Below are 25,219 nucleotides of genomic sequence, written 5' to 3' on the forward strand. Positions count from 1 at the left end.
CTTCCTCCATTCTCTCAGTAAACCCCTCAAAAGAATCCTCGTCAGATGGTTCTGCAAAGATATCTCGCAGCCGCTTCCTTTCTCGCTCCTCGAGAGTATCTGACTCTCGAGGAGTCTTACGCCCATGTCTCCCAGTAGTAGAGCCACGAGGCTCAACCATAACAGGTAGCCTGTTCATTGTGAGTGAGTTCAGTACCATTTTGAAATGCCTATTGGTTTTTTTTTAATAAAATAAAATTCCATGTTAGTCTGTACTTTTTACATACCCCTGTAATCTGTGTTCCTATGCTGCCTCCAAGTAAATACCATTTGGTTCAAGTGTACCATCCTGCTAGGTAGATATATAATTAGTATATTAATCAATGGGTATAATTCCTATTTTCTCCTGTTTGAGCATTTACCAAAAATGCAATTTGTAGAAACATCATCCAAATTATATATTGATATACTGCTTTGTTAATCATATGTACTTAAACAAAATGAACATTCGTTCATTTTAATGGTGGGCAGGAAGTTTTATTTGCTGTGTCTGCTGTGTTGAAACATGTGTGGTTTCTTTCCCCAGCGTCCAGTTGAACTCAGTATTACAATAAATGATATTGAGGGAGGAGACATCAGAGTGGGATGGGACATCTTTGCTACAGATGTACTGGAAACAAAGCTTCACCTTATGGCAGAACAAATTGTGTTCATGAGGTTTTTCTTCTCCAGCTTTTAGTAAGTGGGTGGACGGGTAAATGAAGTGTTTCTTGGATGCAGAAGTCCAAAGGGACTGATGTACGGATTGTAATTTGTAGAAGATTATGCAGCGAAAAGGATTCTAATTGGAAGCTTTACTGATAAATTCACCACTGGAAGATCTTTTTCCAAGGAAAAGTAATCCAGTTGGTCCCCAGATATTTGGAAACATTTGAAATGTAATCCATCAAACCTTGACATTTTTGGTTGCTCTAATACTGTCAGTTTGATGCTATGACTGAAAAAAAACCCCCAGGTTTGTAAGAAATATACAAATACATGTAAATCTTTTAATCTTTGTCCTCTCAAGCTACACATATTTCACTGCATAATAGTCGCACCCCTTTTTTGAAGGAGAAAAGGGGCGTGCAACTATTGTGCAGTGAAATTCGGTAGTTGTTCATGAGCAGTTATTTGTATTTATTTATTTATTTAGCGAGTAAGTATATTTATATACTGCCTTTCTCACCCCTGGGGGACTCAAGGCGGTTTACAACATATTAATGGCAATAATTCAATGCCAACATACAGATAATAAAATAAAATCACAATAACTAAACACTGACATAAAGCTATGAATTAAAATTATTAAAACCACGAAACATAGGCCTGTACAACATGTAAACACTAAGACAAAGCATTAAAAACATCCTAACATAAATATTAAAATCACACAGTCCAAAAATCGTACACCGTGGCCATTCCGATTGTTATAGCACATATTTCCTGATTATTCTTTGCACTGTATTACTGGCCAAAAGCCTGGTCCCACAACCACATCTTTGTTTTCTTTCTAAAGGCCAGGAGGGAGGGTGCTGATCTAATCTTACTGAGGAGAGAGTTCCAGAGCTGAGGCGCCACCACTGAGAAGGCCTTGTCTCTCGTCCCCACCAACCACACTTGCAACGTGGGTGGGACCAAGAGCAGGGCCTCCCCAGAAAACCTTAACCCCTGAGATGGTTCATACATTTGAACAGATAATCCCGGCCAGAACCATTTAGGGCTTTATAGGCTAAAGCCAGCACTTTGAATTGTGCTTGGTAGCAAACTGGCAGCCAGTGGAGTTGACGCTAACGGGAGTTGTGTGCTCCCTGTACGCCGCCCCAGTTAGCAATTTGGCTGTCGCTCGTTGGACCATTTGAAGCTTTCTTTGAAGCAGTCTTCAAAGGTAACCCCACGTAGAGCATGTTGCAGTAATCTAATCTCGATGTAACAAGAACATGGACCACCGCTCTTCTATCACTTTTCTCTGAAATCTGTCCAGACCATCAACATATATTTTATTGTTGAAGTATCTATAATGGGACACCTTTTGATTGTGGGTCTCATATTATGATAATACCTAGACTTTTTAAAGGAGCCCCTGGTGGCGCAGTGGATTAAACCGCTGAGCTGCTGGACTTGCTGACTGAAAGGTCGGTGGGTCGAATCCAGGAAGCGGAGTAAGCTCCCGCTGTTACTTCTTGCTTCTGCCAAAGTAGTAGTTTGAAAACATGCAAATGTGAATAGATCAATAGGTACTTGGCAGGATGGTGCTCCATGCAGTCATGCTGGCCACATGACCTTGGTGGTGTCTACGGATAACGCCGGCTCTTCAGCTTAGAAAGGGAGATGAGCATCAACCCCCAGAGTCAGACACGACTGGACTTAATGTCAGGGGAAAACCTTTACCTTTACCTTAGACTTTTTACATTTTAAATTTTATGTCACCCTGTACCTTTAATTAAAATAAACTACTGCAGTATAATTAGTCTACATTTTCAGTGGAACTATGTTTTCTCCCTTCTCCGTTTAATACTAGGCTTTCTGTTCAGGTATTTGCAACATTTTTCTGATTGGAGAAAACGAGAGAATGTATGACAATGCATGAAGTTGCCATATATTGAGCTGCTTAATGTTAGCTCATTAGACTAACTGTGATTGTTTTCCCTATGAATTCTTATTGAGAGATGTCTGGCATTTAATTTTCTGGATGCAGTCCATGTGCTATTTACTGACCTCTTGTAGCAATGCTATATGGCAAGCTACTTTTCAAAAAGAGTTGAGATTCAAAGGCATTTGATATATGATACGGTATTTTGTTTCTTTTTTTCTTTTAGAAGAAAACATAGAAGCCAATTCCACTGGATGTGTGAAATTCCAGATTATTGTCAAAAATGACACACCTGAGTTGAATTCTCCACGTTCTGTAACATATTAAAAGTTCCCAAAGGGGATGCAGGGAGGCCAGGATGGGACCTCACTGTGAAGCAGCAACCTATTATTTTCTGGAAATGGGTACATTCTTAAGTATCTAGTAATCACAGTAATAAATGGAGGTTTCCAGATATTGTGGCTGGAAAAATCTACAAATATTTTGCAAAAGAAGTATGTGATTTGAATGGGAGTTTTAGTTTACACTTTAACGTAGAGAATAAAGAGACCACCCGAGTCTATACTTTCCCCCTTAAGAAATGAAACTGTTAGTTATGATTGATGATTTACACTGGTTTGTATTTTAAAGCCACATGCCAGGTTATATGTGAAATTGTTGTAAAACCTTATAGAATTCTCCTTAATGTTTGGACAGTTATGCTTTGGGATTCCCACTTGTATCAAGAAAAGTACTTATCTCATGGAGAATTAAAACTGTATATATCTGAAAAATGTTCTGGCAATGAATTTTAAAAAATGGGAAAAAGAAATGGAATTAATAGAAGTGGAAAAAATGATGCTACTAGTATTTTCCATCTGTTGAAGGGTTTACATAATTCTTTCTTAACCTTTAGCCCAATGAACCTGATTTTTTCACTCTCAAAATCCTAATGTATTCAGGACTTTTACACAAATAATCACTGTTAGCCTTGAAATCTGGAAGGGGTGATATATATATTGTATTTTGTTGACAAATATGGTTGACCAAACATCCGGCAAGAAATGTCAATAGCCAAAATCTGTCCATTTTTTATTTGAGTGTAGTGGTGGTTTGTCGTAAAGTGGAGATTGTTGCACATGAAGTTGAATAGGAAGTTTCTTTGTAGCCCGAGATGTTTAAATGTAGTGCTGTATATTGCAAGTTCCAAACTAGTCAGAGCTAGATCTATAGGCAGATAGAGCAGAATATAAATAAAGTATATCATATATGTCAAGAGTCAGACGCCAATTAGCGAACAAAAATAGAGTTTATTCAGCAGATAAGCCAAAAAGTAATGTTAACACAGAAAAAACCTTGAAACACTTCACTAACAGTGCTTCAAGAGCAGTTCAAACAAAAATATAATTCAGCAACACAAGCAGGTGAAAACAAAGCTAAACAAACTTAGTGCAAACTGCACTTTCTGAGTCCAAGCCCTGCCAGCCGGCTCTGTAGTTTTCAAAGGAACAGTTCCCAAAAGAAAACACCAAATTGGTCAGGAAACAAACAAACAAACTAAGAATGCAGTAGACTGCTTCCACAATGTGGATAAAGCCGAAGGCTCCAAAAGGATGGTGAAAAGACGTCGTCCGGGATTCCAAGGTCAGGTCAGGAGATAACAGCGGTGTCCAAAGAGCAAGCCAGGAGTCAAAAGCCGATAGTAGTCATCAATCACAGGGCGAAGGCAGTAGCAAGGTCAAATTCCGGTCCAAGGTCTGAAGAGGGTGCAGTCATCCAAAACAGGTCCACGATAAGACACAGCGAGAGCCAAGCTAGGTGATAACAGCAGATTCAAATCATAGTCCAAGTCCAGTCTTCACAGAGATCCCAATAGCGCCTCAGCAACACCTTGCCACACGCAAAGTGCAGTGGCCAAACATTCCCATTTTATTCCCCTTCCTCCTGGGTGACCAAACACTCACACCCAAACACCAGGTGTCCCAAATCTACTCAGAGTCTGAGCTCCACACAGCTAGAGCTCGTGGATCTGGAGTACCTAGCAATTCGTCGGAGTCCCAATCATCCTGCCCACACTTAGCCCCATGAACACTTAAAGAACCATCCTCCCTTCTCCAAGCATCCCAGTTGGGATCAGCTCCTGCAGAAACCCCAGGTTCAGAAGTATCCATAGACCCCAAATCACCAGACATCTCCGGTGGCTGTGCCCATTCAGTGCCCGCTTCCCCAGCCACCACCTGTTCCTCAGCATCCATCTCCCCATCTGAATATTCCTCAGAAGATCCCCCATATAGCTCTCTAAGTCGCTTCCTGCGCAACTCCTCCAGTGAACCCTCATCACGAGGGTTTTTTCTTCCTCTTCGAATTCCATCCCCATCAACCATAATCCCCGAAGGCGCAGTCACAACAATATATTATTATATTACATGACTGTTTTGGGAGAAAGTTATAGGCAATTATCTTTGGAGGGATTATTAACACTGGCTCTACGTTGCATCCAGCAGATATGATTTATACCAGCATATTGGTCTTTCCTAACACCATACCTTTAGTGTATTAATAACATGCTTGCATTTAGACACCCATGTTTAAAGAGAACTAATTTCCAAAAAATGTGCATGGCTTTTAAAAATGAAACAAAGATTTGCCATATTTTCATAACTTTCCAAAATCTATTGAATTGAATCTACAATAAGCCTCTCATCCTCATTAACAAATATGAAGCTTAACACCTGGAGGGCCCTAGACTAGAGAAGCCAACTTTATGTATATGCTGCAGAATATGCAGGAAAATTGGCAGTAATTAGGAAAAAGTGTGGAGTTTCTCTAAGACTGCAATAAAATATGCCCTATAACAATATATATCAGAATTGACTGATGCACAAATTTGCTGTTTGAGTATAGTTCACTTGGAAGTTTTCCAGTCTATGGTTTTTCATAGTATAATGTTTCATAGACAATGACATTATCGTTTGACCTGTGATTTGATGGTCCTAGTCGTACTTATATTTCAGTTTATATTTCATCAAGTGGTATACATTCACCATGAGGATTTACTTGTTGTTAATTACCATCAAATTGACTTTGACTTAAAATAAGAAATTACTGGGTCGCTCTATTCTCATTAGGTTTTTCAAAATCGGAGCCATATCTTCCTTGATGGAGGCTACCCAATTGTAACATGCTACCCAATTGTAGTATGCCCACCTCTTTTTCTACTGCTTTCTTCCATATTTTCTAATAATTCATGTCTTCTCATAATACAGTTCAGCTGTTATATTTGAGGTTTCATTTGTCCCCAGACTGGGGGCCAATGGGGCCACGGGGGTTGTGGTGGGCATGGGGCCTTCTATTTCTCCTTTTCTTGTTGCTGTGTGCCACAAGTGTCTGTTTCACACAGGAAACTGAAAGGAGGAACCAGGCAACTCTTCCTTTCTGCACTTGCCTGATTGCTCAGTACTTCGTTTACCTGGAAACCTGGTTTTACCTCCTCCCTCCACTCATGTTGCCATTTTTCATAGTAATTTCCAAACCCCATTGCACATTTGCAGTCTCATGAGACTTGTAGTCCCCATTGAAATGGTGTAGGGCAGCAAATTCAGGAAAGTGAAACCCACAAAAGTGGAGTGTAATAGTAGCTAATTTGTCGATTTCAGCAAAATCAGCCAATTTCAATACCCAGTCCTCATGCATTGGGATTTCAGTATTTTTTTTTTTTATTTCTGTGTGATTTTCCATTTCCTTTCTCCGTTTAATCCTCTATCAGTTGCAATAAAAACAGCTCAGGTATCAGTTAAGTATTAGCATTCAAAATCTTCTGTATCAAATAGTATATTTGATTCCTGTATTTCTGAGCCTTTGGAGAAGTCTATGATAAAATGTTCCAATCTGTTGATTGTATTTCCAACATACATTAGAACCCTCTTTATGTATTTTGGCCAATTTTTCTGGAATTGAATAACTGCGACACCTTTTTAAAAAGTTATTCCTGTAGCATATATTGATTTCAGTGAGCCATTTTACAAGAAAGGAGATTCCACCTGAACATCAGGAAGAACTTCCTGATTGCCAAATATAAGACATCCCTCGCAAGTAAGACTTTGGAGGAGGGAGCCGCCGCTGCCGCCAAAGAAGGCGCATGAGGCGCGAAGGAGAAAGAGGGAAAAGCTCCCTCCTCCTCTGCCGAGGAAGGCGAAGGAGAAAGAGGGAAAGGCACATGTCTTTCCCTCCTTCTCCTTTGCCTTCTGCGGCGGTGGCAGCTACCTCCTCTCCCGCCAAGGAAGAAGAAGGAGGGAAAGACGCCCACCTTTCCCTCCTTTGACTTCCTCGGCATTGGAAGGAAGGACTAGCCTTGTCTTCTGCTGCTCTAGAGAGTAGGACATGGAGCAAGGATTCAAATTGCAGGAAAGAAATTGCAGCTAAATGTTAGGAAAAACATCCTGACAGTCATAGCTATTTGCTAGTGGAATATGCTGCCTTGGAGTCTAGTGGAGCCTCTTTCTCTGGAGGTTTTTAAGCAGAAGCTGTATGACTGTTTGTTGGGATTACTTTTATTGTGTTTTCCTTCATGGCAGAAGTTTGGACTGCATGGCCCTTGTGATCTCTTACAACTCTATGATTCCACGCAGCCATATCAAGGCAGATGATCCACAATATCTACTTTGAACTAGATTATCAGAGTCCACACTGCCATATAATCCGGTCCAATGTGGATTTTATACAGCTACTAGCTGTGCCCGGCCACGTGTTGCTGTGGCGAAGTATGGTGGTATGGGAAATCAAGTATTGAGGAACTGGTTGTAGTTAAGGAAAAGGGTAAAGTTTTCCCCTGACATTAAGTCCAGTCGTGTCCTACTCTGGGAGTTGGTGCTCTTCTCAATTTCTAAGCCGAAGAGCCGGCGTTGTCCGTAGACACCTCCAAGGTCATGTGGCAGCTGGCATGACTGCATGGCACACTGTTACCCTCCCGCCGGAGCAGTACCTATTGATCTACTTTCATTTGCTTGTTTTCTAACTTCTGTGTTGGTAGAAGCTTAGGCTAACAGTGGAGGCTCACTGCGCTTCCCCAATGCGAACCTGCGACCTTTTGGTCCGCAAGTTCAGCAGCTCAGCACTTTAACATGCTGTGCCATTAGGGGATATTGTTTCCTAAAGCTTGTTAATATACAGTGTTTCTGTTTGTTTGTTTTTTTGTCTGTTGGAGGCAAGTATGAATGCTGCAATTAGCCGGAATGATTAGCATGTAATTGCCTTGCAGCTTTAAAGCCTGGCTGATTCCTGCCTGGGTGAATCCTTTGTTGAGATGTGTTAGCCCTGTTTGTTTCTTGTGTGCAATTCACCTGTTTTCAGAGTGTTGTCCTCCCCCCCCCCCTCCCGGGCGCATTCGCATATGTCCGATTGTCCCTCACCAATTAGTTTTTGGATGCCTGAGATGGGGAAAACTTTCATTCTTCTTTTCCTCAGCCGCATCATCCTCCCCAGCGTGCGGTAAGCTGTCTGCCATGGCGGTTAGGCTGCTCGCACGCTGCTGAGGTGTAGTTCGCCCTCTCCCCCCCCCCCCCCCCCGGGCCGGGTGCATTCGCAAATGTCCGATTGTCCCTCACTGATTAGTTTTTGGATGCTTGAGATGGGGAAAGCTTTCCCCCTTTTTTTCCTCAGCCAAGCCCTCTGCCGTGGTGGTTGGGCTGCCCACGCGCTGCTGAAATACAGGTGCCAGCCCCACGCATGCGCACATAGCTGTTTTTGGATTTTGGGACATGGACTTCGAATTGTGTTTTGGTTTTGTCGTCTAAACACAGCGGGGAGGACCATGTGTTTTGTTGCCAAGTTTCGTGTTTTGTAGTTTCACTGTTTTTATTAAGGTAGAAATGGACAGAACAGATTTATATATAGAGATGTAGAAGGAGCCTAAGATTCTGAGATCTTAACACCATGTAAAATTCACTACCTTTGACCACTAGTAAGATTTGACAAAGAAAAATAAATTGGCACTACTAATTTCTCAGTCTGTGGATAAAGCTCACCTTTAGGCGCATCTACGCTGCAAACTGGCCCTTGGGATTTAAGTAGCTAGGTATTCTTATTCAGTCACTTCCTGGAGAAGATGGTGAAATGCTAATGGGACAGAAAGAAGGCTGACCTGCTTAGTGCCATCTTTGTCTTAGTCTTCTCCCAAAAGGAAAACAATGCTGTCATTGAAGAAGACAGAATAAATTATTTTATTTATTATTTATTTAAAACATTTATATTTGCCCTTCTCATCCCAAAGGGAACTCAGGGAGGAACACAACATATATACGGCAAACATTCAATGCCAGCGCATAAAATAAACCATAAATATACATAAACACTAAAAACAGTTACCTTCACATTAAAACCATTATTTAAAACCATCGCAAGACAGCCGCACAATTATGAAGGAATCCATAAAACAGTGGCTGACCTTCCTCTCATATTCTTTGGTATACTCCATTATCCAACAATAGGTTTACAATTTTATCCTTAATGTCTCTTTCTTTGCTGAACCCAACTTCCTTGTATGGTAAAGGTCCGTGTAAAATAGTGAGCATCATTTTGCTTCCATGGGATATTTTTGCAATAGTCTAATAGTTTCTATTTTCTTGGATCTTGGAATGTATAGTCAACATTTCCAATCTGTGGGCTGTCGTTTTGTTTTCCGTATTTGTTGACAGATGTTTGTCAGAAAGTGAAGGGATTCTAGCTCTGTAATCTGAAAACTCTGTTAGAATGCCATCTATTCTGGTGATTTATTTTTCCCAAGTGCTTTTAGTGCAGTTTCTGCTCCACATTCTCAAATTATGAGTTCACAAATGATACGGAATTATTGTTTTCTTACAGAATAAAGGCTTGAAAAGAATTTTCTCGGGTATTCAACCCACTGGGATCCCTCACCTTGGAAATTACCTTGGCGCTATCATAAACTGGGTGAAGTTGCAGGAAGAATGCAGCTCTGTACTATACAGCATTGTGGATCTCCATTCTCTGACCACACCAAGGGAGCCCGCTGTTCTACGCACAAACATCCAAGACATTGCAGCTGTTCTCCTTGCCTGTGGCCTAAATCCACAGAAATGCATCCTTTTCCAGCAATCTCAGGTCAGTATTTCCCTCCCTCACCCTCTCTCTTTCTCTCTGGTTCACTTAATGCCATTTGAACATGTCCTTTTTTCTATACCCTATACCATGTTTACTCAAATTTATTCAAATCTAGTGCATTATCAAATGTAATGTGCACCTCAATTTTTAAAACCCTGAAACTAAAAAAAACACATATTTGCTGGCAAATGTAATACACAGCTGCAAAAAGTACATGCTTTCAAATTTGGCCAAAAAAGATTTGATTTACAGTTGCTATCTGCTTAGAACTGCTTTGTTAAAAACCAAAGTGTTAGGACACCAAATCTTCCAGCAATTGAAAAGAAATACCAGAGAAATAGATAACCCCTTAAGAAGCTTGTCTTGTTTATCTTGCCTCAGCTTCCTTAGGTGAATCTATGCTGTAGAATTAATGCAAATTGGTACCACTTCAATTGCCCTAGCTCAATTTAGGTACGCTTTATGCGGTAGGCTAATTTAACTAATCTACAACACCATAAAACTGCTCACGAGGAAAAGAAGAGGAAGAACAGCCACCAATGGACGGTGAAGCAACAGCTTCCCCCTGTGGCCGGAATCGTGAAGCTGGAAAGAAGTTAAAAATGCCTCTGTGTCTGTCTAAAACTGAATGTTGTTTGTCTGTTGGCATTGAATGTTTGCCATATATGTGTTCATTGTAATCCGCCCTGAGTCCCCTTCGGGCTGAGAAGGGCAGAATATAAATACTGCAAATAATAAATAAATAAATAAATAAATAAATGCTTTGGAATCTTGGGAGCTGTAGTTCTACAACTGCCAAAGAGGGATGGTGCCTCCCCAAACGACAAATCCCATGTACACTGAATAATGATATTCTCAGTGTTATCGAACAGCATACATGCTTACAGTATAGGCGTATCCTACCGGTAGGTGATTCCAAAGTCCTTGGATGCATCTACACTGGAATTAATGCAGTCTGACACTACTTTCACTGCTGTGGTTCAATGCTATGGAATCATGGGGACAGTAGTTTACAAGGTATTCAGACTTCTCTGCCATAAAATGCTGGTGCCTTACCAAACTAAAACTCCCAGGATTGCTGAGTACTGAGCCATGGCAATTAAAAGTGGTTCCAAACTTAGCAGGGTCAGTGCTAGTTTATGTTTAAAAGGTAGACTCTCGATGAATACCAGTTAGAGTAGGTTATATTTCAGGTGAAGGAGTTGGAAAAAATCACTTTGTGGGATGCCGTTTGGCAATACAGTAGAGTCTCACTTATCCAACATAAACGGGCCGGCAGAACGTTGGATAAGCGAATATGTTGGATAATAAGGAGGGATTAAGGAACATCAAATTAAACATTAAATTACATTATGATTTTACAAATTAAGCACCAAAACATCATGTTTTACAACAAATTTGACAGAAAAAGCAGTTCAATACGCAGCAATGTTATGTAGTAATTACTGTAGTTACAAATTTAGCACCAAAACATCATAATGTTTTGAAAAAATTGAGTACAAAAATATTGACTACTAAAAGGCAGACTGCATTGGATAATCCAGTACATTGGATAAGCGAATGTTGGATAAGCGAGACTCTACTGTAGCTCTCATCTCTCTCTCTCCCTCCGTTCCCATTCTATCTGGGCTTCTTCCCCACCTCACAAGTCCTCCATTTGGCTTCAGAAGCAGTCCAACTTTGGGAAAAGGAAGCAGAAAATATTTTAAAAGCAAATATAGCTTACTTTTCTTGTGTCTTTTCCTCCTCTTTTCCCAATGGCTACTGTGTGTTTGCAAGCCTCATGGTACTTCCCCTTTTATTTTGCCTCAGCACGTAGATTACCATAAGACTCAATACTGATGCACACCTTAGTTTTAGCCATGTCTTTTACAGTAGCCATGTTTGGCCATGTTTCTTTATGCCTTCATGTATCTGTTTTAGAATTTAGGAAGAGTTGTATGTCTGAAGTGTATATGGTTAGTGCAGCTCAATGGTGCAAGTACAAGAAGAATAACTAGGCTGTTTGTAGTCCTGGTGCATGCATTTATTTTGGGTCCCATGGGAAAGCCTGGCTTTCTGTTCTGCTCCAGTGGTTTTCATCCTGGGGTCCCCAGATGTTTTTGGCCTACAACTCCCAGAAATTCCAGCCAGTTGACCAGCTGTTAGGATTTCCGGGGGCCCTGGTGGTGGTGCAGTGTGTTAAAGTGCTGAGCTGCTGAACTTGCAGACCGAAAGGTCCCAGGTTCAAATCCTGGGAGCGGAATGAACGCCCGCTGCTAGCCCCAGCTCCTGCCAACCTAGCAGTTCAAAAACATGCAAATGTGAGTAGATCAATAGGTACCGCTCCGGCGGGAAGGTAACGGCTCTCCATGCAGTCATGCCAGCCACATGACCTTGGAGGTGTCTATGGACAACGCCGGCTCTTCGGCTTAGAAATGGAGATGAGCACCAACCCCCAGAGTCGGTCACGACTGGACTTAACGTCAGGGGAAAACCTTTACCTTTAAAGGCCAAAAATATCAGGGGACCCCAGGTTGAAAACCACTGTGCTAGGCTATAGTGGCACCAGGAAGAACTTATTCGTTTGTTTATTTATTTATTTTATTTCTTTATGTCATATTTTTCTTCAAAATGTGATTCAAAGTTACTATATATGAATACACAAGCCGAGGGTATGAACTCAGAAGCATTTTACAGTTTAAGGTGGAAAAGAGATGGTTCATAGTTCAGCTGTTTCAGTGGTAGCAATGATAATTTCAAGAACTCCAGTTGTTTAGTATGCATAACTGGTCTCTAGCACAGAACCAGATCATGCACAGCAACACCCTATTTCTTTATGGTTTTCACAACTCTCAATAATTCTGAGTTGTCTGCATTTGTTTTTATAGAAAGAAACTGTTCCACCAAACATTAGGATCTGTAGTTGACCAACTTACTGTCTATCTATCTCTTCTGCATATTTCATATCACAGGTACTGTGTCAGGACATATAAAATGTGTGTCTTAGCTGCTGTGGGATGAACAGCATGGAAAGACAGGCCATGTTTGAGCAAATGCGTGAGTTAGGGCCTTTTACCCTAGCACTTAAGACCTGGCTCTTTACTAGAGCCAGGTCTAGAGCCAGTTGATTTTATCAATATTTGTATGTTTTTATCCTTTACAATTTTATCTTGTAAATCGCCTAGAGCATCTTGGATGGAGGGCGATTAATAAGTAATTAAATGATGATGATGATGATGATGATGATGATGATGATGATGATGATGATGATGATGATGAAATGGATATGGAGATACAAACAGAATTAATGAGAAATATAGTGTTTGATGTGTGTGTCCTTGAAGGCATAAATCTCTTGGTCACAACGTTACAAAGGAAAAATTCAGCATAACCATTGTAGATTTTTCAGATTTGTAAAAGCTCAAGCTCAGCCAAGAGAGAGAGTTAAAAACAGCTAGGAGAAATAGACTTTATTTCAGTGACGTAAGAATTCCAGATGGCAACTGTATGTGATGAAGAGAGAAGCTCCAGAAGGTTTCTTCAAATAGGAACTATTATATTGTAAACATCTGAGTGCTGTTTTCGTGCCTCAACGTTAACAAAAACGGGAATTGTTGCAGACTGCATGCTGATTTGAGAAAAATTTGCAAAATGTAAATAATGGGATGTAAATAACATAAATAATGTCAAATAGGAGTACTTTGATTGTGTGTTCATGCATAGCAGAATTGCATTGTGGTTTCTTCTAACTATATGATACTTGATTCTGTGGTTAATAAAATATGTAACATATATAAAATTTAATTCAGTAAAGCTCCATGTAATGTAAAATGTTTGCATGTTATCAAGAATTTAGAGGAAGCTTGATACCAGGCAGAACACCAACACAAACCTAAATCAAGATATGAGAAAGAAGACTTGACCAATATAAACTCATAGCAGGTGCTGCATACCGAGCAACGACTGATGTGATCAGCTGATCATTTTAATCGGATGGAAGTTCGGTGGATCTGGTATGTTAATGTTGCCTCTAAGAATCTGATTAGAGAAAGAGCAGTGTTACATCACCTCTGGGGAGGAAGCTGTTTTTATCAGTGAGGTAGATTACAAGGTCTTTAGTCTATTCCAGATAGTGATGGTGCATAACCAAACTACAACTCCTAATATTCCATAGCATTGAGCAGTGTGGTGTCAAATTGCATTAATTCTACAATGTAGATACTCTCATAGACTGCTTATTGAGTTTTTCATATCCACATGATAATGATTTTGATCATCTAAAAATATTGATGTGCTACTGTAACTGATGGACAAATTTTCAGGAAGCTACCCTTAAATGTGGGAAACAGTATTTAGGAAAGCTTAAACTACAATTCTACATGTCTACTGAAAAGTGAGTACCCCTGGATATAATGAGTTAAATGGGTATAAGATTACTGCTTAGAGGTGCATCAACACTGCAGAAATTCTTCAGTTTAACACCACTTTAGTAGTTCTTGCTCAATGCTATGGGGTTTAGGAGTAATCCTGATAACCCGGGTCCTTTCAAAATTAATCAAGGATAAAGTTTTGTGGCCAAGGAAAAAAAGAAAATAAAATAAAATTTCTCAGTGGAAAATTTAAAAGTGGTTAAATAGAATATGGTCAGTATCTCATTCAAGAAAATGAGCATCCAGAGTTAGAATAGCAAGACAAAACATAAAAGTAGAAACATTTGATCTTATTTGGAATCTGTTTACATGGATCAAGTCAATACTGGCCTTAAACTTCCTATGGATCAAGGGGGATTTTGGAAAAATTATTATTAAAGGTTTCATTTTATATGAAAACAAGATTTGAAAGACAATTTATAACAGGCATGGGCAAACTTCCGCTCTTCATGTGTTCTGGACTTCAACTCCCACAATTCCTAACAACCGGTAATAATAGTTTTATTTGTCCCTACTGAAATTTTATTTGGTCTTTTCATCTCTGTTAAGATCATTTTAAAATTCTGGTCCTGTCTTCTGCAGTATTTGGTATATAGAAAGAAAGAAAAACCAAAAGGACAAAATCTATAAAACAAGCATTGCTATTAAAGCTTTGGATCCAACATTAAAAGGAATATATTAACCAAACTCAATATTTTTCCAGTTTCAAATTGAGAATAATTGGGAAAGAGAAGTAAAGTGGATATGGGGAAAAGACAGCCTTGAATCGGGGAAACAGAATCCTGAAACAACAGATAATTGAACTGGTGCCCAGTAAGAACTCTGTAGAGAGTTATAACATATTGGATGATCACATCTTTGGGGAAATCAGCTAATGGGGGAGCTATAACACTCATGTTCTTCCAAGTATTTTTAGCAATGCTCCAGGAAACATTTTCAGAGGAAGATCATATCTGCACTAAAAACATATTCTTCCAGCAGGAGATATGAAAGGTTTTGAACTGCAGCATATTAGATCACTGCATTTCATTGGTCTCAGTTCCTGGAAAAGGGTTAGCTGTTAGCAACATCCTTTGCAAATGTAATCCTATGCAGTTTACTTGGAGATGAGTCACACATTGAGTTGGAATTTGTGCTCAGGTAAGAGTATCTAGAATTGCATACTTAGACTGCAGCTACACTCTACTTGCCTGTGAGTTGGGCTCATTTAACACAGTGTGACTTACATCTGAGTAGACATGCATAAAGTTGCACTGTTATGGATAAAGTTATGGATAAAATGGAAGTACTGGAAGGTAGGGAGTTGGTTATGCAATAGAAAAAAAACTGGGTTGCTGTGAGTTTTCCAGGCAAACAATCTCTTTGTCATTACCAATGTAACCGAGAAGACAGACGTTTTCTCTATCTTACAACTGGATATTTTTGCATTTGATTCCTAAGTGTGTTTGAATTGTCATCTTTCTGACTATTATGAAAATATCTGGCTATTGCTCAATGGAACTGAGCAAATACGTTCATTTGAAACTCTGTTTGAAAATACAGAAAAGATGAACTGTGAGAAAAATATGGAACAACATCTTAACAGAAAGAGAATATGGAAACTTCTTGTGCTTATTGCAATGTAGGATGAGTAGTTGTCAAACTGTAAATGGGGTACTAATGTTTGGAAAGCCCATAACGTTTAAATCTCAAGATATGTGAATGAATGTACTCTAATTGTTTGTTCTGTCAGGTTGAAAAATAAAAGACCTTTCCCACAAAAGACGATTCAGTAAACTTTTTTGCTATTAGTTAATAGGTGAGTAGAAATGGTCCCGCACGCCAAGGTCCTGTTTTCTCCCTCCTCCTCCTCCCCCTTTGTATGTACATCTGTTTCTTTCTCACTGCGGCCCGCTTTTTGTTGGGAGATCTGGCCAGAAAACAATATACATTACTTTCCAAGCCACATCAGAATCCATTTTTTGCTGTTTCAGGAGTCATTACAGTTTATGCCTAATGCCAATGAAATGGGAAAGAAAATGTGTGGTTTGCAATAAGATCATCTGAAATAAATGCCAAGTACTCAGCAATATTTTCTTTATCTGAAATTATTTATTCTATATTCTGCTTTGGATTCAAACTTGGTTTAGTCTGCATTCAGGCCTGGTTTGGAAGAGCTTTGTTTTCCGCTCTATAGAATCCACACTGGGAAGTAAAGAAGGGGAGAGCATCCTTGTTAGCTTTGCTGGACTTTCTAGTAATATTCAATATCATTTTGTTGCTGTTATGTTTATTTTTATTGGAGGGAAACAGCCTTCTCAATCACTTTACCCAAAAAAGGGAGGTTAGACACTGGTCTGTAGTTATTAAGATCCAGGGGATCCAGGAAGGGCTTTTCAGCAGTGGTCTAACTACAGCTTCTTTTAAACAAGATGGAAAATTCCTCTCCCTGAGAGAGGCATTAATAATTTGTTGTGTTTGAGATCAAATTGTATCTCCTCCCTAGACGACCTGCCAAGAGGGACAGGGATCAAGAAAGCAGGTTGTCTTCCTTAGTTGCACCAGCAGCTTGTCCATATCAACAGTACTCACCTATTGAAACTGATCCAGTGTAGTCCCACTCACAGAGTTGCTGGACACCTCATTGTTGTTTTCTGCTCCAATGACAGTGTCTTAAGTAGGCTCTTATGAGAGATATTTTATTTGCAAAATGGTTGTTAAAAGCACCACAGTGAGCTACTGAAGATTCTAACAATGGGTTCGGAGGGGATTAAGGCTTTCACTACTCTGAACAGCTTAGCTGTACGTGAATCAGCAGACACAATGCTTGCAGAGAGGAAAGCTTTCTTTGCTGCAAGTATTGCCACCTTATAGGAGCAAAGGTACCCTCTTTACCATGTCTTGTCACATAAAAGTCGAGTTTTCCGCCAACTGCACTGCAGTCATTGTCCTTCCCATTTCATTTCCCTGAGAGTTGGTATATAAGGAGCCCGTTTTGTCACAGGTTGGAGAGGACGTTTGGGTGCAATCATGTCAATAGCCCTAGTTAGATTTTGATTCCACTTATTGACCGGGGATTCAACAGAATCATCGGTGATGCCAGCCATAGAACCCTCTAAGGCAGTGGTTCTCAACTTGTGGGTCCCCAGGTGTTTTGGCATACAACTCCCATAAATCCCAGCCAGTTTACCAGCTGTTAGGATTTCTGGGAGTTGATGGCCAAAACATCTGTGGACTCATAGGTTGAGAACCATTGCTCTAAGGCCTCCTGGAATCTCAAAGGATCCATTAGCCTTCGAGAATGGAGCATTTTAATAGGTCCTTCACCCCTACAGGGGCAGGTTGTAGGTGTGATACTAGCCCTGACCAGAAAGTGATCTGTTCAAGACAACTTGGAGGTATTGATCACCTCCGCCCACAGATCCGTATGTTCCAAGCTGAATATCACGTCAAGGATATGATCTGCCGAATGTGTTGATCCTGAAACCAATTAGGATAGGCCCCTGAGCTGCATCCAAAAAGAGATGATACATTTTATTCAGAGATACATTCTAGCTACTGTAAAATATATTCGATTCTAATACTATAAGATATTATACCAGAATTCTAAGAAATAACCCCTGTCTGCTTTGATCGCTCATTAATAACTACAAGATGGGGTCCAGCAATAAAAAGAACAGGTATACAATATGGAGACTAAATAAAACAACCCACTTAAATAAAGAGATGGCAGTAAAAATAAAAGTACATTTGAAAAAAATACTTTGTGTTTCATACTTCTTCCTTCTGCCCATCATATGTTGATCATAAGCTGCTCATAATTTCACATTCTGATTTATTTCAGGTGCCAGAACATACACAACTTGCCTGGATTCTGGGGTGTTTCACAAGTGTACCACGTCTGCAACATTTTCCTCACTGGAAGGTATGTATGTTATAGTTAAATTGTCTAGAGATGTCTGTCACATCATTTTCACACACCCAAGAACATTTTGAGGTTGTCTATATTTTGTGTCTTGCCTTTCATCAATACAGAAGCACCAAACATGGTCTTGTCGTCATCTTGCTGTGGCCTCAACATACATTGAGATTCTTTGACACTCCCCTTCCAGTAATGGAAGGATCTTAAAGACAATCCTGCTTTCTGATTTTTCATATACTGTACTGTCAAGTATTTCCCTGGTAGCGCAAGCGTCTGTTGATGTCTATATGTTTATGCTTGAGATGGCTAGTAGAATGGTAAAAGCCTAGACAAGTGCTGGTAACTATTAATGAGAAACTTTTTCATCAGCTATCCCCAAATTATGGAATGACCTGCTGGAGGAAATCCATCAACTAGATTTGCTACCAATCTCTTCCAGCAACCCTATCCAGATGGATTTTAAATTTTGAGTTTTTAAGTTATGGATTGATTGTTTTTCATATGAGTTTTTAACCTATTTTTAAATGGTGTCCGTGTTTGTTATGCGTCTATTTGTTCCTGTTGTTTCCTGCTTCCTCAATCTATAATGAGAGACAGGTGGTGATGGTGGGGATGGGGATGGGGATGGGGATGAGGATGATGCAAGACTATAAATGTTTTACGTTTTGCTAAAGAAAAATATTCATCATTTGTAGAATAATTTTCATGGGAATTCAGAATGTATATTCTCTACCTTTAATGTATGTGTTTGTAATGGAAAGTGGCTTTTATTTTAAGGGACAAATTCCAAGCTGTTAAAAGTGCTAGGAGCTGCATTTCAACTATGAGTATTTAAGGTAGACCCCAAAACACTTACTCAGCCCAGATCTCTGCATGGTAAAAGTTAAGAAGTATTTCTGCAGAGGAAAGCTAGCAGGCTGATTGGGTAATATTAGGCCTAACAATTACCCATGTCTGGTTTAAGATAATATTTGAATTGCTTATTTTGGTGATTTCTTAAATTACAAAAGCCACATTTCATATCTTCAGTTTATAAGAGAACAGTTTAGTCGTAACTATTATTCTTTTTTTGTGTGTTAAAGATTAAAAGATTGGCCCTATATTAGTCATGTAAACTATTTGTTTGTTTGTTTGTTTGTTTGTTTATGGAACTAGATAAAGAATGCCACCCAGATGAATGAAGGGACAGCTGGCCTCTTCACTTACCCTGTCCTTCAAGCTGCAGATATTCTTCTCTATAAGTAAGAATAAACAAAATTAATATGAAGGTTGCGATAAAACAATGAAAGGGAATTATTTTGTTGCATAAACTAAATAAAGGCAGGCCCCAAGTTTCGAACAAGATAAGTACTTGAGGTTTGTTCTTAAGTTGAATGTGTTTGTATGTCGGAACAGGTATATTTTTAAGTGTAACTCCAGTCATATATGTGTGTGTGTGTGCTTGCATGCGTGCACATTCTTCGGATCACATAGGGAAGGGTTAACATCCCAGTGGTGCTTATTTTGCTGTCCGTGCCCCTATTCAAAAGATTTCGCCTCACTTTCTGTCCCTGTGAAAATTGATTTTGAAAAGTTTGGCTTGTTATGGAAACAAGCTTCATTGGGGGCATCTTTTCCCCATAATAACTCTTTCAAGAGTGCACTTCCCTTCCAACAAGGAGATTTCTCTCACTTCCAGTTGCCTCACCCCTGTTTTTAACTACAGTATCTGTCAGTAGGATGTTTGTAATTTGGGGACTGCCTGTATTAGCTTTTCTTAGGTTTGCTTTACTTTTAATGTATGTGTTCAAAAGTGATGGGAAATGGCTGAAAAGGCTGGGAACTAAAGGACTTGGGGTCTTGAAAGTGTGGCTGAAGGACCCTCTGGAGTGGTCAAGTGGGCATAGTGAGGAGGAATGTTGACTCCCTTAAATATTGACACAACCTGTAGTTTATATCAGTGTGGTCCAATCTTTAGTTACCCAAAGGCCAATCAAACTTTAATATAGGAATGTGAGGGCCAGAGACATTCCAGAAAGAAAACCAATTACATAATTAATACTGAATTACATAATTAAAATATTAATATTTAATTACATAATTAAAATATTTTTCCAGTAAGAAGGGCAAAGGCCAACAAAAATGAATTGGTGGACCGCATGCGGCCCACAGGCATTGGACCATTCTAGTTTATATAATCTAATGTACTAGCTTAATTCAACATTTGTTTTTAGTTCTTCTGATATAGTTTTAATCAAACAGATGTGACCGTGTACTTATATGTATTCTTTAATGGAAGGTCAACACATGTTCCTGTTGGAGAAGATCAAGTCCTTCATTTGGAGCTGACCCAAGATACAGCCCGCCGCTTCAACAAGAAATACGGGGACTTTTTTCCAGTACCCAAGGCCATTTTAAGTAAGAAAGAAGTATAAAATCTACCTGATACTTTTTCTAGAGCAGGGGTTGGCAACTGCGGACCAGTGTTCCCCAAACGTGGATGCAAAGCCCCCCCCCCATACCCCAGCAAACCCATATACTTCTGTTTTCCTTTGTATTCCCTTTCAAAATGGTGATAAGAATTGATATTGCATCACTATGCAATTAGTTCCCAGATATCTGGATGATGTTTTTTTCCTATATCAACCAATTTGAACCCACAAGACGGAGTGAGCTTCTGTCTGTCAGCTTTAGCTTGAGGGGACATGAGAGAAGCCTCCCAGTAACGCACCCAGGTGTCCCCTGGATAATGTCTCTGTAGATGGCCAGTTCTCACACACCAGAAACGACATCGCTTCTGACACTGTTTTTAAAAAGCCAGTCTCAGCTCTTAAGATCTTTGGAGGAAACCCTGTTATCCATCCCACCACCTTCCCAGTTACATTTGGTGGCCATCTTAATAGTTGCTCCTAGACTTTGGAACTTCCTTCTCAGAGAGGTTTGAATGCTCCCCTCCTTGCACTTTTTCTGCCAGCAAACATAAACTTTCCTATTCCAGCAGGCTTTCAGGAATGGACTATAATGGGCTTTTAATGGTTATGTTGTTTTAATTTGTATATTCTGCCTTTTAATGAATTTTAAATTACTTTAATTCTATAGATTGTTCCATTGCTCTTTGGAATGGTGTTATATATATATATATATATTAGTGGTGTGTTTTTAATCTGCTCAGTTTTTGAATATTCTGTAAACTGCATTGAGTGGGATATATATATATGTTCTTGTGGTTATGATTGTTTTGACAGGAACAGCAGAAGAAAATGTAGGTGTTTTGGGGTAAAATGGGTTGCTAGTGGAGTGAGAGTAATCTCATGTATTTTCAGCCATTGAGGTTAAAAATTTCCTAAAAACCAGACAATTTATTAAAGAAGTGAAGCGGAGCTTTGAGGAACTGGTGACTTCACAGGCCATGGAAATGGGGCCCAGAGGCACATGGACTGCACTTTTCCCACTGTTCTAGAAGTCTGGCAATACTTATCTGTATTTAAGAGGAGGGGCTTGTGAACACATTACACTATGTAACAAAATTTGGGGGAAAAATCTGTTCCTGGTTTTAAACTGTTATTTTCTGTTTAATTGTGCAGTATTTACTTTGAAAGTAGTTGTTATACTCCAAAAACTTCATTCTTGTGGCTGCCACAAACTATGTTGAATTGGTTGAGACTCTAGGAGATATTCACTGAAACACTATAGCAAAACATGTGGAAGGGTATAATAAACTTTTCCCATGTTTTTATGATAGAACCAATTAGGAAATGACATTTATAACCCAGGAACAGAAATCATGTTACATAGTGTTATTTGTACAGGTGAAAAGAAACTGTATGACACCTTTGCAAACCAAAGTAAAATATATATATACAGTGGTCCTGCCTTATCAGCCATGATTTGGTTCTAGGAACCTTCACAAATACCAAAAACACCAATGATTGCATTCTATAAAATGGGTGTGATGTGTGCTTCAGCACATCTGCATTCATGTTGTTGCCATTTAATAATATGGGGTGTGGCAGTCTTTAGTTGGTAGAAATTGTGGATCCAGAGGGACCATGGTATTTAGACAAGAGATTCTTGGTGAAATATGTATGTGGTATAATGATCATGAGCCAGCATAGTGTAGTGAAACCATGTTGGACTAGGACTTCAAAAGACAACAGTTCGAACTTTCATCTGTCATGAAAACCCACTGTGTGACTTTGGACACATTATATGCCTTAGAGCAGTGGTTCTTGACCTGTGGGTCCCCAGATGTTTTGGCCTACAACTCCCAGAAATCCCAGCCAGTTTATCAGCTGTTAGGATTTCTGGAAGTTGAAGGCCAAAACATCTGGGGACCCATAGGTTGAGAACCACTGCCTTAGAGGAAACTAATGACAAACATTTTCTCAATAAATCTTGCAAGAAAACTTAAAATAGGTTTACTATGTTGGAGTAAACTTGAAGGCACATAACAATAACACAGCCCAACCAAAAAATGTCTTGGTGTCTTGGGTTTTAGGCCTGTTCCTGGAGTGGTGTGGATTCAGAAAATTGCATTGGATAGATAGATCACATGTGCTTAAGTTTCTTAGATATGGTTATGGTTTTTCTATGGGCGAACATAGAACATGTTATATGTTCTGTATCCCAAAAACTAGAGCCAACTGGGGAAAACTGGTGCCATTTTTTAAATCTGCAAGTCAAATATACTCAGAAACAGGGCTAACATTTGCGTCACCAAAATGTATATTAGTCAGTGTAATCGCTCCTGCCGTTTGTATAGTGCGTTCTAGTGTGTTTCGCATACTATCATGCAATCCTTATAGCAACTCTATAAAGAAGATCAATAATATTATCTCTGTATTACACTGCTGAGTGGGAAGGCTGAATGGCTTGTCTAAGACCACTTAGAGAAATTATGGTGAGATGTAGACTAGTTTCTCTTGTGTAATGCATCTCTTTCTCTTGCTTTTAGCTACTACAAAGAAGGTGAAGTCCCTCAGAGATCCTTCATCCAAGATGTCAAAATCAGACCCTCAGAAGTTAGCCACAGTATGCGTAACAGACAGTCCTGAGGAGATACATAAGAAATTTCGTAAGGCTGTCACAGACTTTACTTCTGAAGTGACTTATGACCCAGAAGGCCGCCCAGGTGTCTCCAATCTCGTGGCTATTCATTCGGCCATCACTGGGCTCAGCACAGAGGAAGTAGTACACCAAAGTGTTGGCCTTGATACTGCTCACTACAAGGCAGTGGTAGCAGAGGCAGTCATTGAAAAATTTTCTCCAATCAGGAATGAGTTTAAGAGACTAAAAGAAGATAGAGCATATTTGGAAAAGGTTTTATGCACTGGAGCAGAAAAAGCCAAAGAACTTGCCAGCCCTGTGTACTTGGAAATCAAAAGACTAGTAGGGTTGCATTAAACTAGAGACAAAAAGGAGGTGTATCAGTTATGATGTTGAGTCCTGTTTTCTAGCATCCATTTTCTTCCTCTATGTTGTTAGATCCCTGAGGCATGGTTTGTTGTTGTTTATTTGTTCAGTCGCTTCTGACTCTTCGTGACCCCATGGACCAGCCACACCAGAGCTACCTGTTGGCCGTTGCCACCCCCAGATCCTTCAAGGTCAAGCAAATCACTTCAAGGATACCATCCATCCATCTTGCCCTTGATTGCCCCCTCTTCTTTTTTCCTTCCTTTTTCCCCAGCATCATTCTCTTCTCTAGGCTTTCCTGTCTTCTCATGATGTGGCCAAAGTACTTCATCTTTGCCTCTAATATCCTTCCCTCCAGTGAGCAGCGGGCATTATTTCCTGGAGGATGGACTGGTTGGATTTTCTTGCCGGTCCAAGGCACTCTCAGAATTTTCCTCCAACACCACAGTTCAAAAGCATCTATTTTCGTTCGCTCAGCCTTCGTTTTGGTCCAGTTCTTGCATCCATAGGTTACTATGCATCCATAGGTTACTATGGGGAATACCATTGCTTTAACTATTGCCCAAACTAATTTTGTCCATACATTAGCCAACCTGGAATGTTTCAGAGATAATGATAATAATAATAATAATAATAATAATAATAACAACAACAACAACAACAACAACAACAACAACAACAGCAACAACAACTTTATTTGTATTCTGATCTATCTCCCCAAGGGGACTCAGGGCGGATTCCAACATACAATGGCAAACATAATTGACCAAAAGTGCAGGCATACAACTCATTACTCAGCAGAAATTGAAGTTAAATTTCATATTTTACAGAATCTAAGATCCCTTTATTGCAAGACGCACACCTGTTTTTGAAGCTTTTTTTAATCTTAAAATATTATTTAAAATTTACTCTGCAAGTTTCAACTCAGTAGTCATCTTGTCTTTGTGCTAGCTCTGGGGGTGTTGGAAAGGCAGGAGAAGCAGAGTGCAGGGCTTCCCTTAGCCAGACTGGCAAACATCTGGCTGGTTGAAGCTGGCAACAAAATGCTACAGACTTGCAGAGTCTCCTCCTCTTCCTCCTCTCTCTCAAAGGTAAGAGATTAAAAAAACCAACAGAGCCATTTGGGGCTAGAGCCCTTTCCCCTCCTTCTCTCTCAGAGGTGAGTAAATTTTAAAAAAAAACAAACAACCACAGCTGTTTGTGGCCATCCATCAGGGGTGCTTTGAATGTGATATCCTGCTTCTTGGCAGGGGGTTGGACTGCATGGCCCATGAAGTCTCTTCCAACTCTATGATTCTAATCCCCACAGGATTGCTTCACACTTGCATTAGAAAAAGAGCAACAGCTGTTGCCTGTGGTAACCACTAGGGGGCTGTGCATCTCAAGAGGAGAATTTTCTGAAAAGCTCTATCCTGGACATAAAGTTAGAATCTCAAGAAATTTGGATTTGAAAATAAAAATAAAAGGATTGGTGGGTTCCATCTTCTAATTGTTTAACAACAGAAACACTATAATGATATCTTTGGTCTAAACACTATAATGATATCTTTCGTCTAAATTAGGCTTCTAAAATAAAGAAAGCGAAATAATATATTTCTGTCTGGAGGTACTCTTAAAAATGTATCTGTTCCAACTAACTGCCTCATCACACTAAGCATGAATCCACTTGAAATCCGGTTTCTGCCTCCTGCAGAATTCTGGGGTTTGTAGTGTGGTGAGGCCCAGGACCTGTCTGGCTGAGCTGTTTAAAGCCCCCTCCCTAAAGTGGATTTAAAGTGGATCCAAACTCTAGTGTGATGATGGCATTAG

The 25,219-nt window shown here is 39.7% G+C and overlaps 1 protein-coding gene across 2 annotated transcripts in view; it reads left to right on the top strand.

The window, feature by feature from the left end:
• The window catches only part of wars2 (tryptophanyl tRNA synthetase 2, mitochondrial), a 37,853-nt gene extending 14,435 nt beyond the window's left edge, over positions 1-23,418 (top strand). For both annotated transcript variants that reach the window (XM_062971804.1, XM_062971805.1), the window contains exons 2-6: positions 9,449-9,706; positions 17,942-18,022; positions 19,175-19,260; positions 20,298-20,416; positions 22,953-23,418. In XM_062971804.1, the coding sequence (XP_062827874.1) occupies positions 9,449-9,706; positions 17,942-18,022; positions 19,175-19,260; positions 20,298-20,416; positions 22,953-23,401 (993 nt within the window). In that variant the 3' untranslated portion in view covers positions 23,402-23,418. The remainder of the gene's footprint in view (positions 1-9,448; positions 9,707-17,941; positions 18,023-19,174; positions 19,261-20,297; positions 20,417-22,952) is intronic.
• The last annotated feature ends 1,801 nt before the right edge of the window (positions 23,419-25,219 follow it).

The sequence above is a fragment of the Anolis carolinensis genome, chromosome 2 (genome assembly GCF_035594765.1).
Source record: "Anolis carolinensis isolate JA03-04 chromosome 2, rAnoCar3.1.pri, whole genome shotgun sequence".
NCBI classification, from domain to species: Eukaryota; Metazoa; Chordata; class Lepidosauria; order Squamata; family Dactyloidae; genus Anolis; species Anolis carolinensis.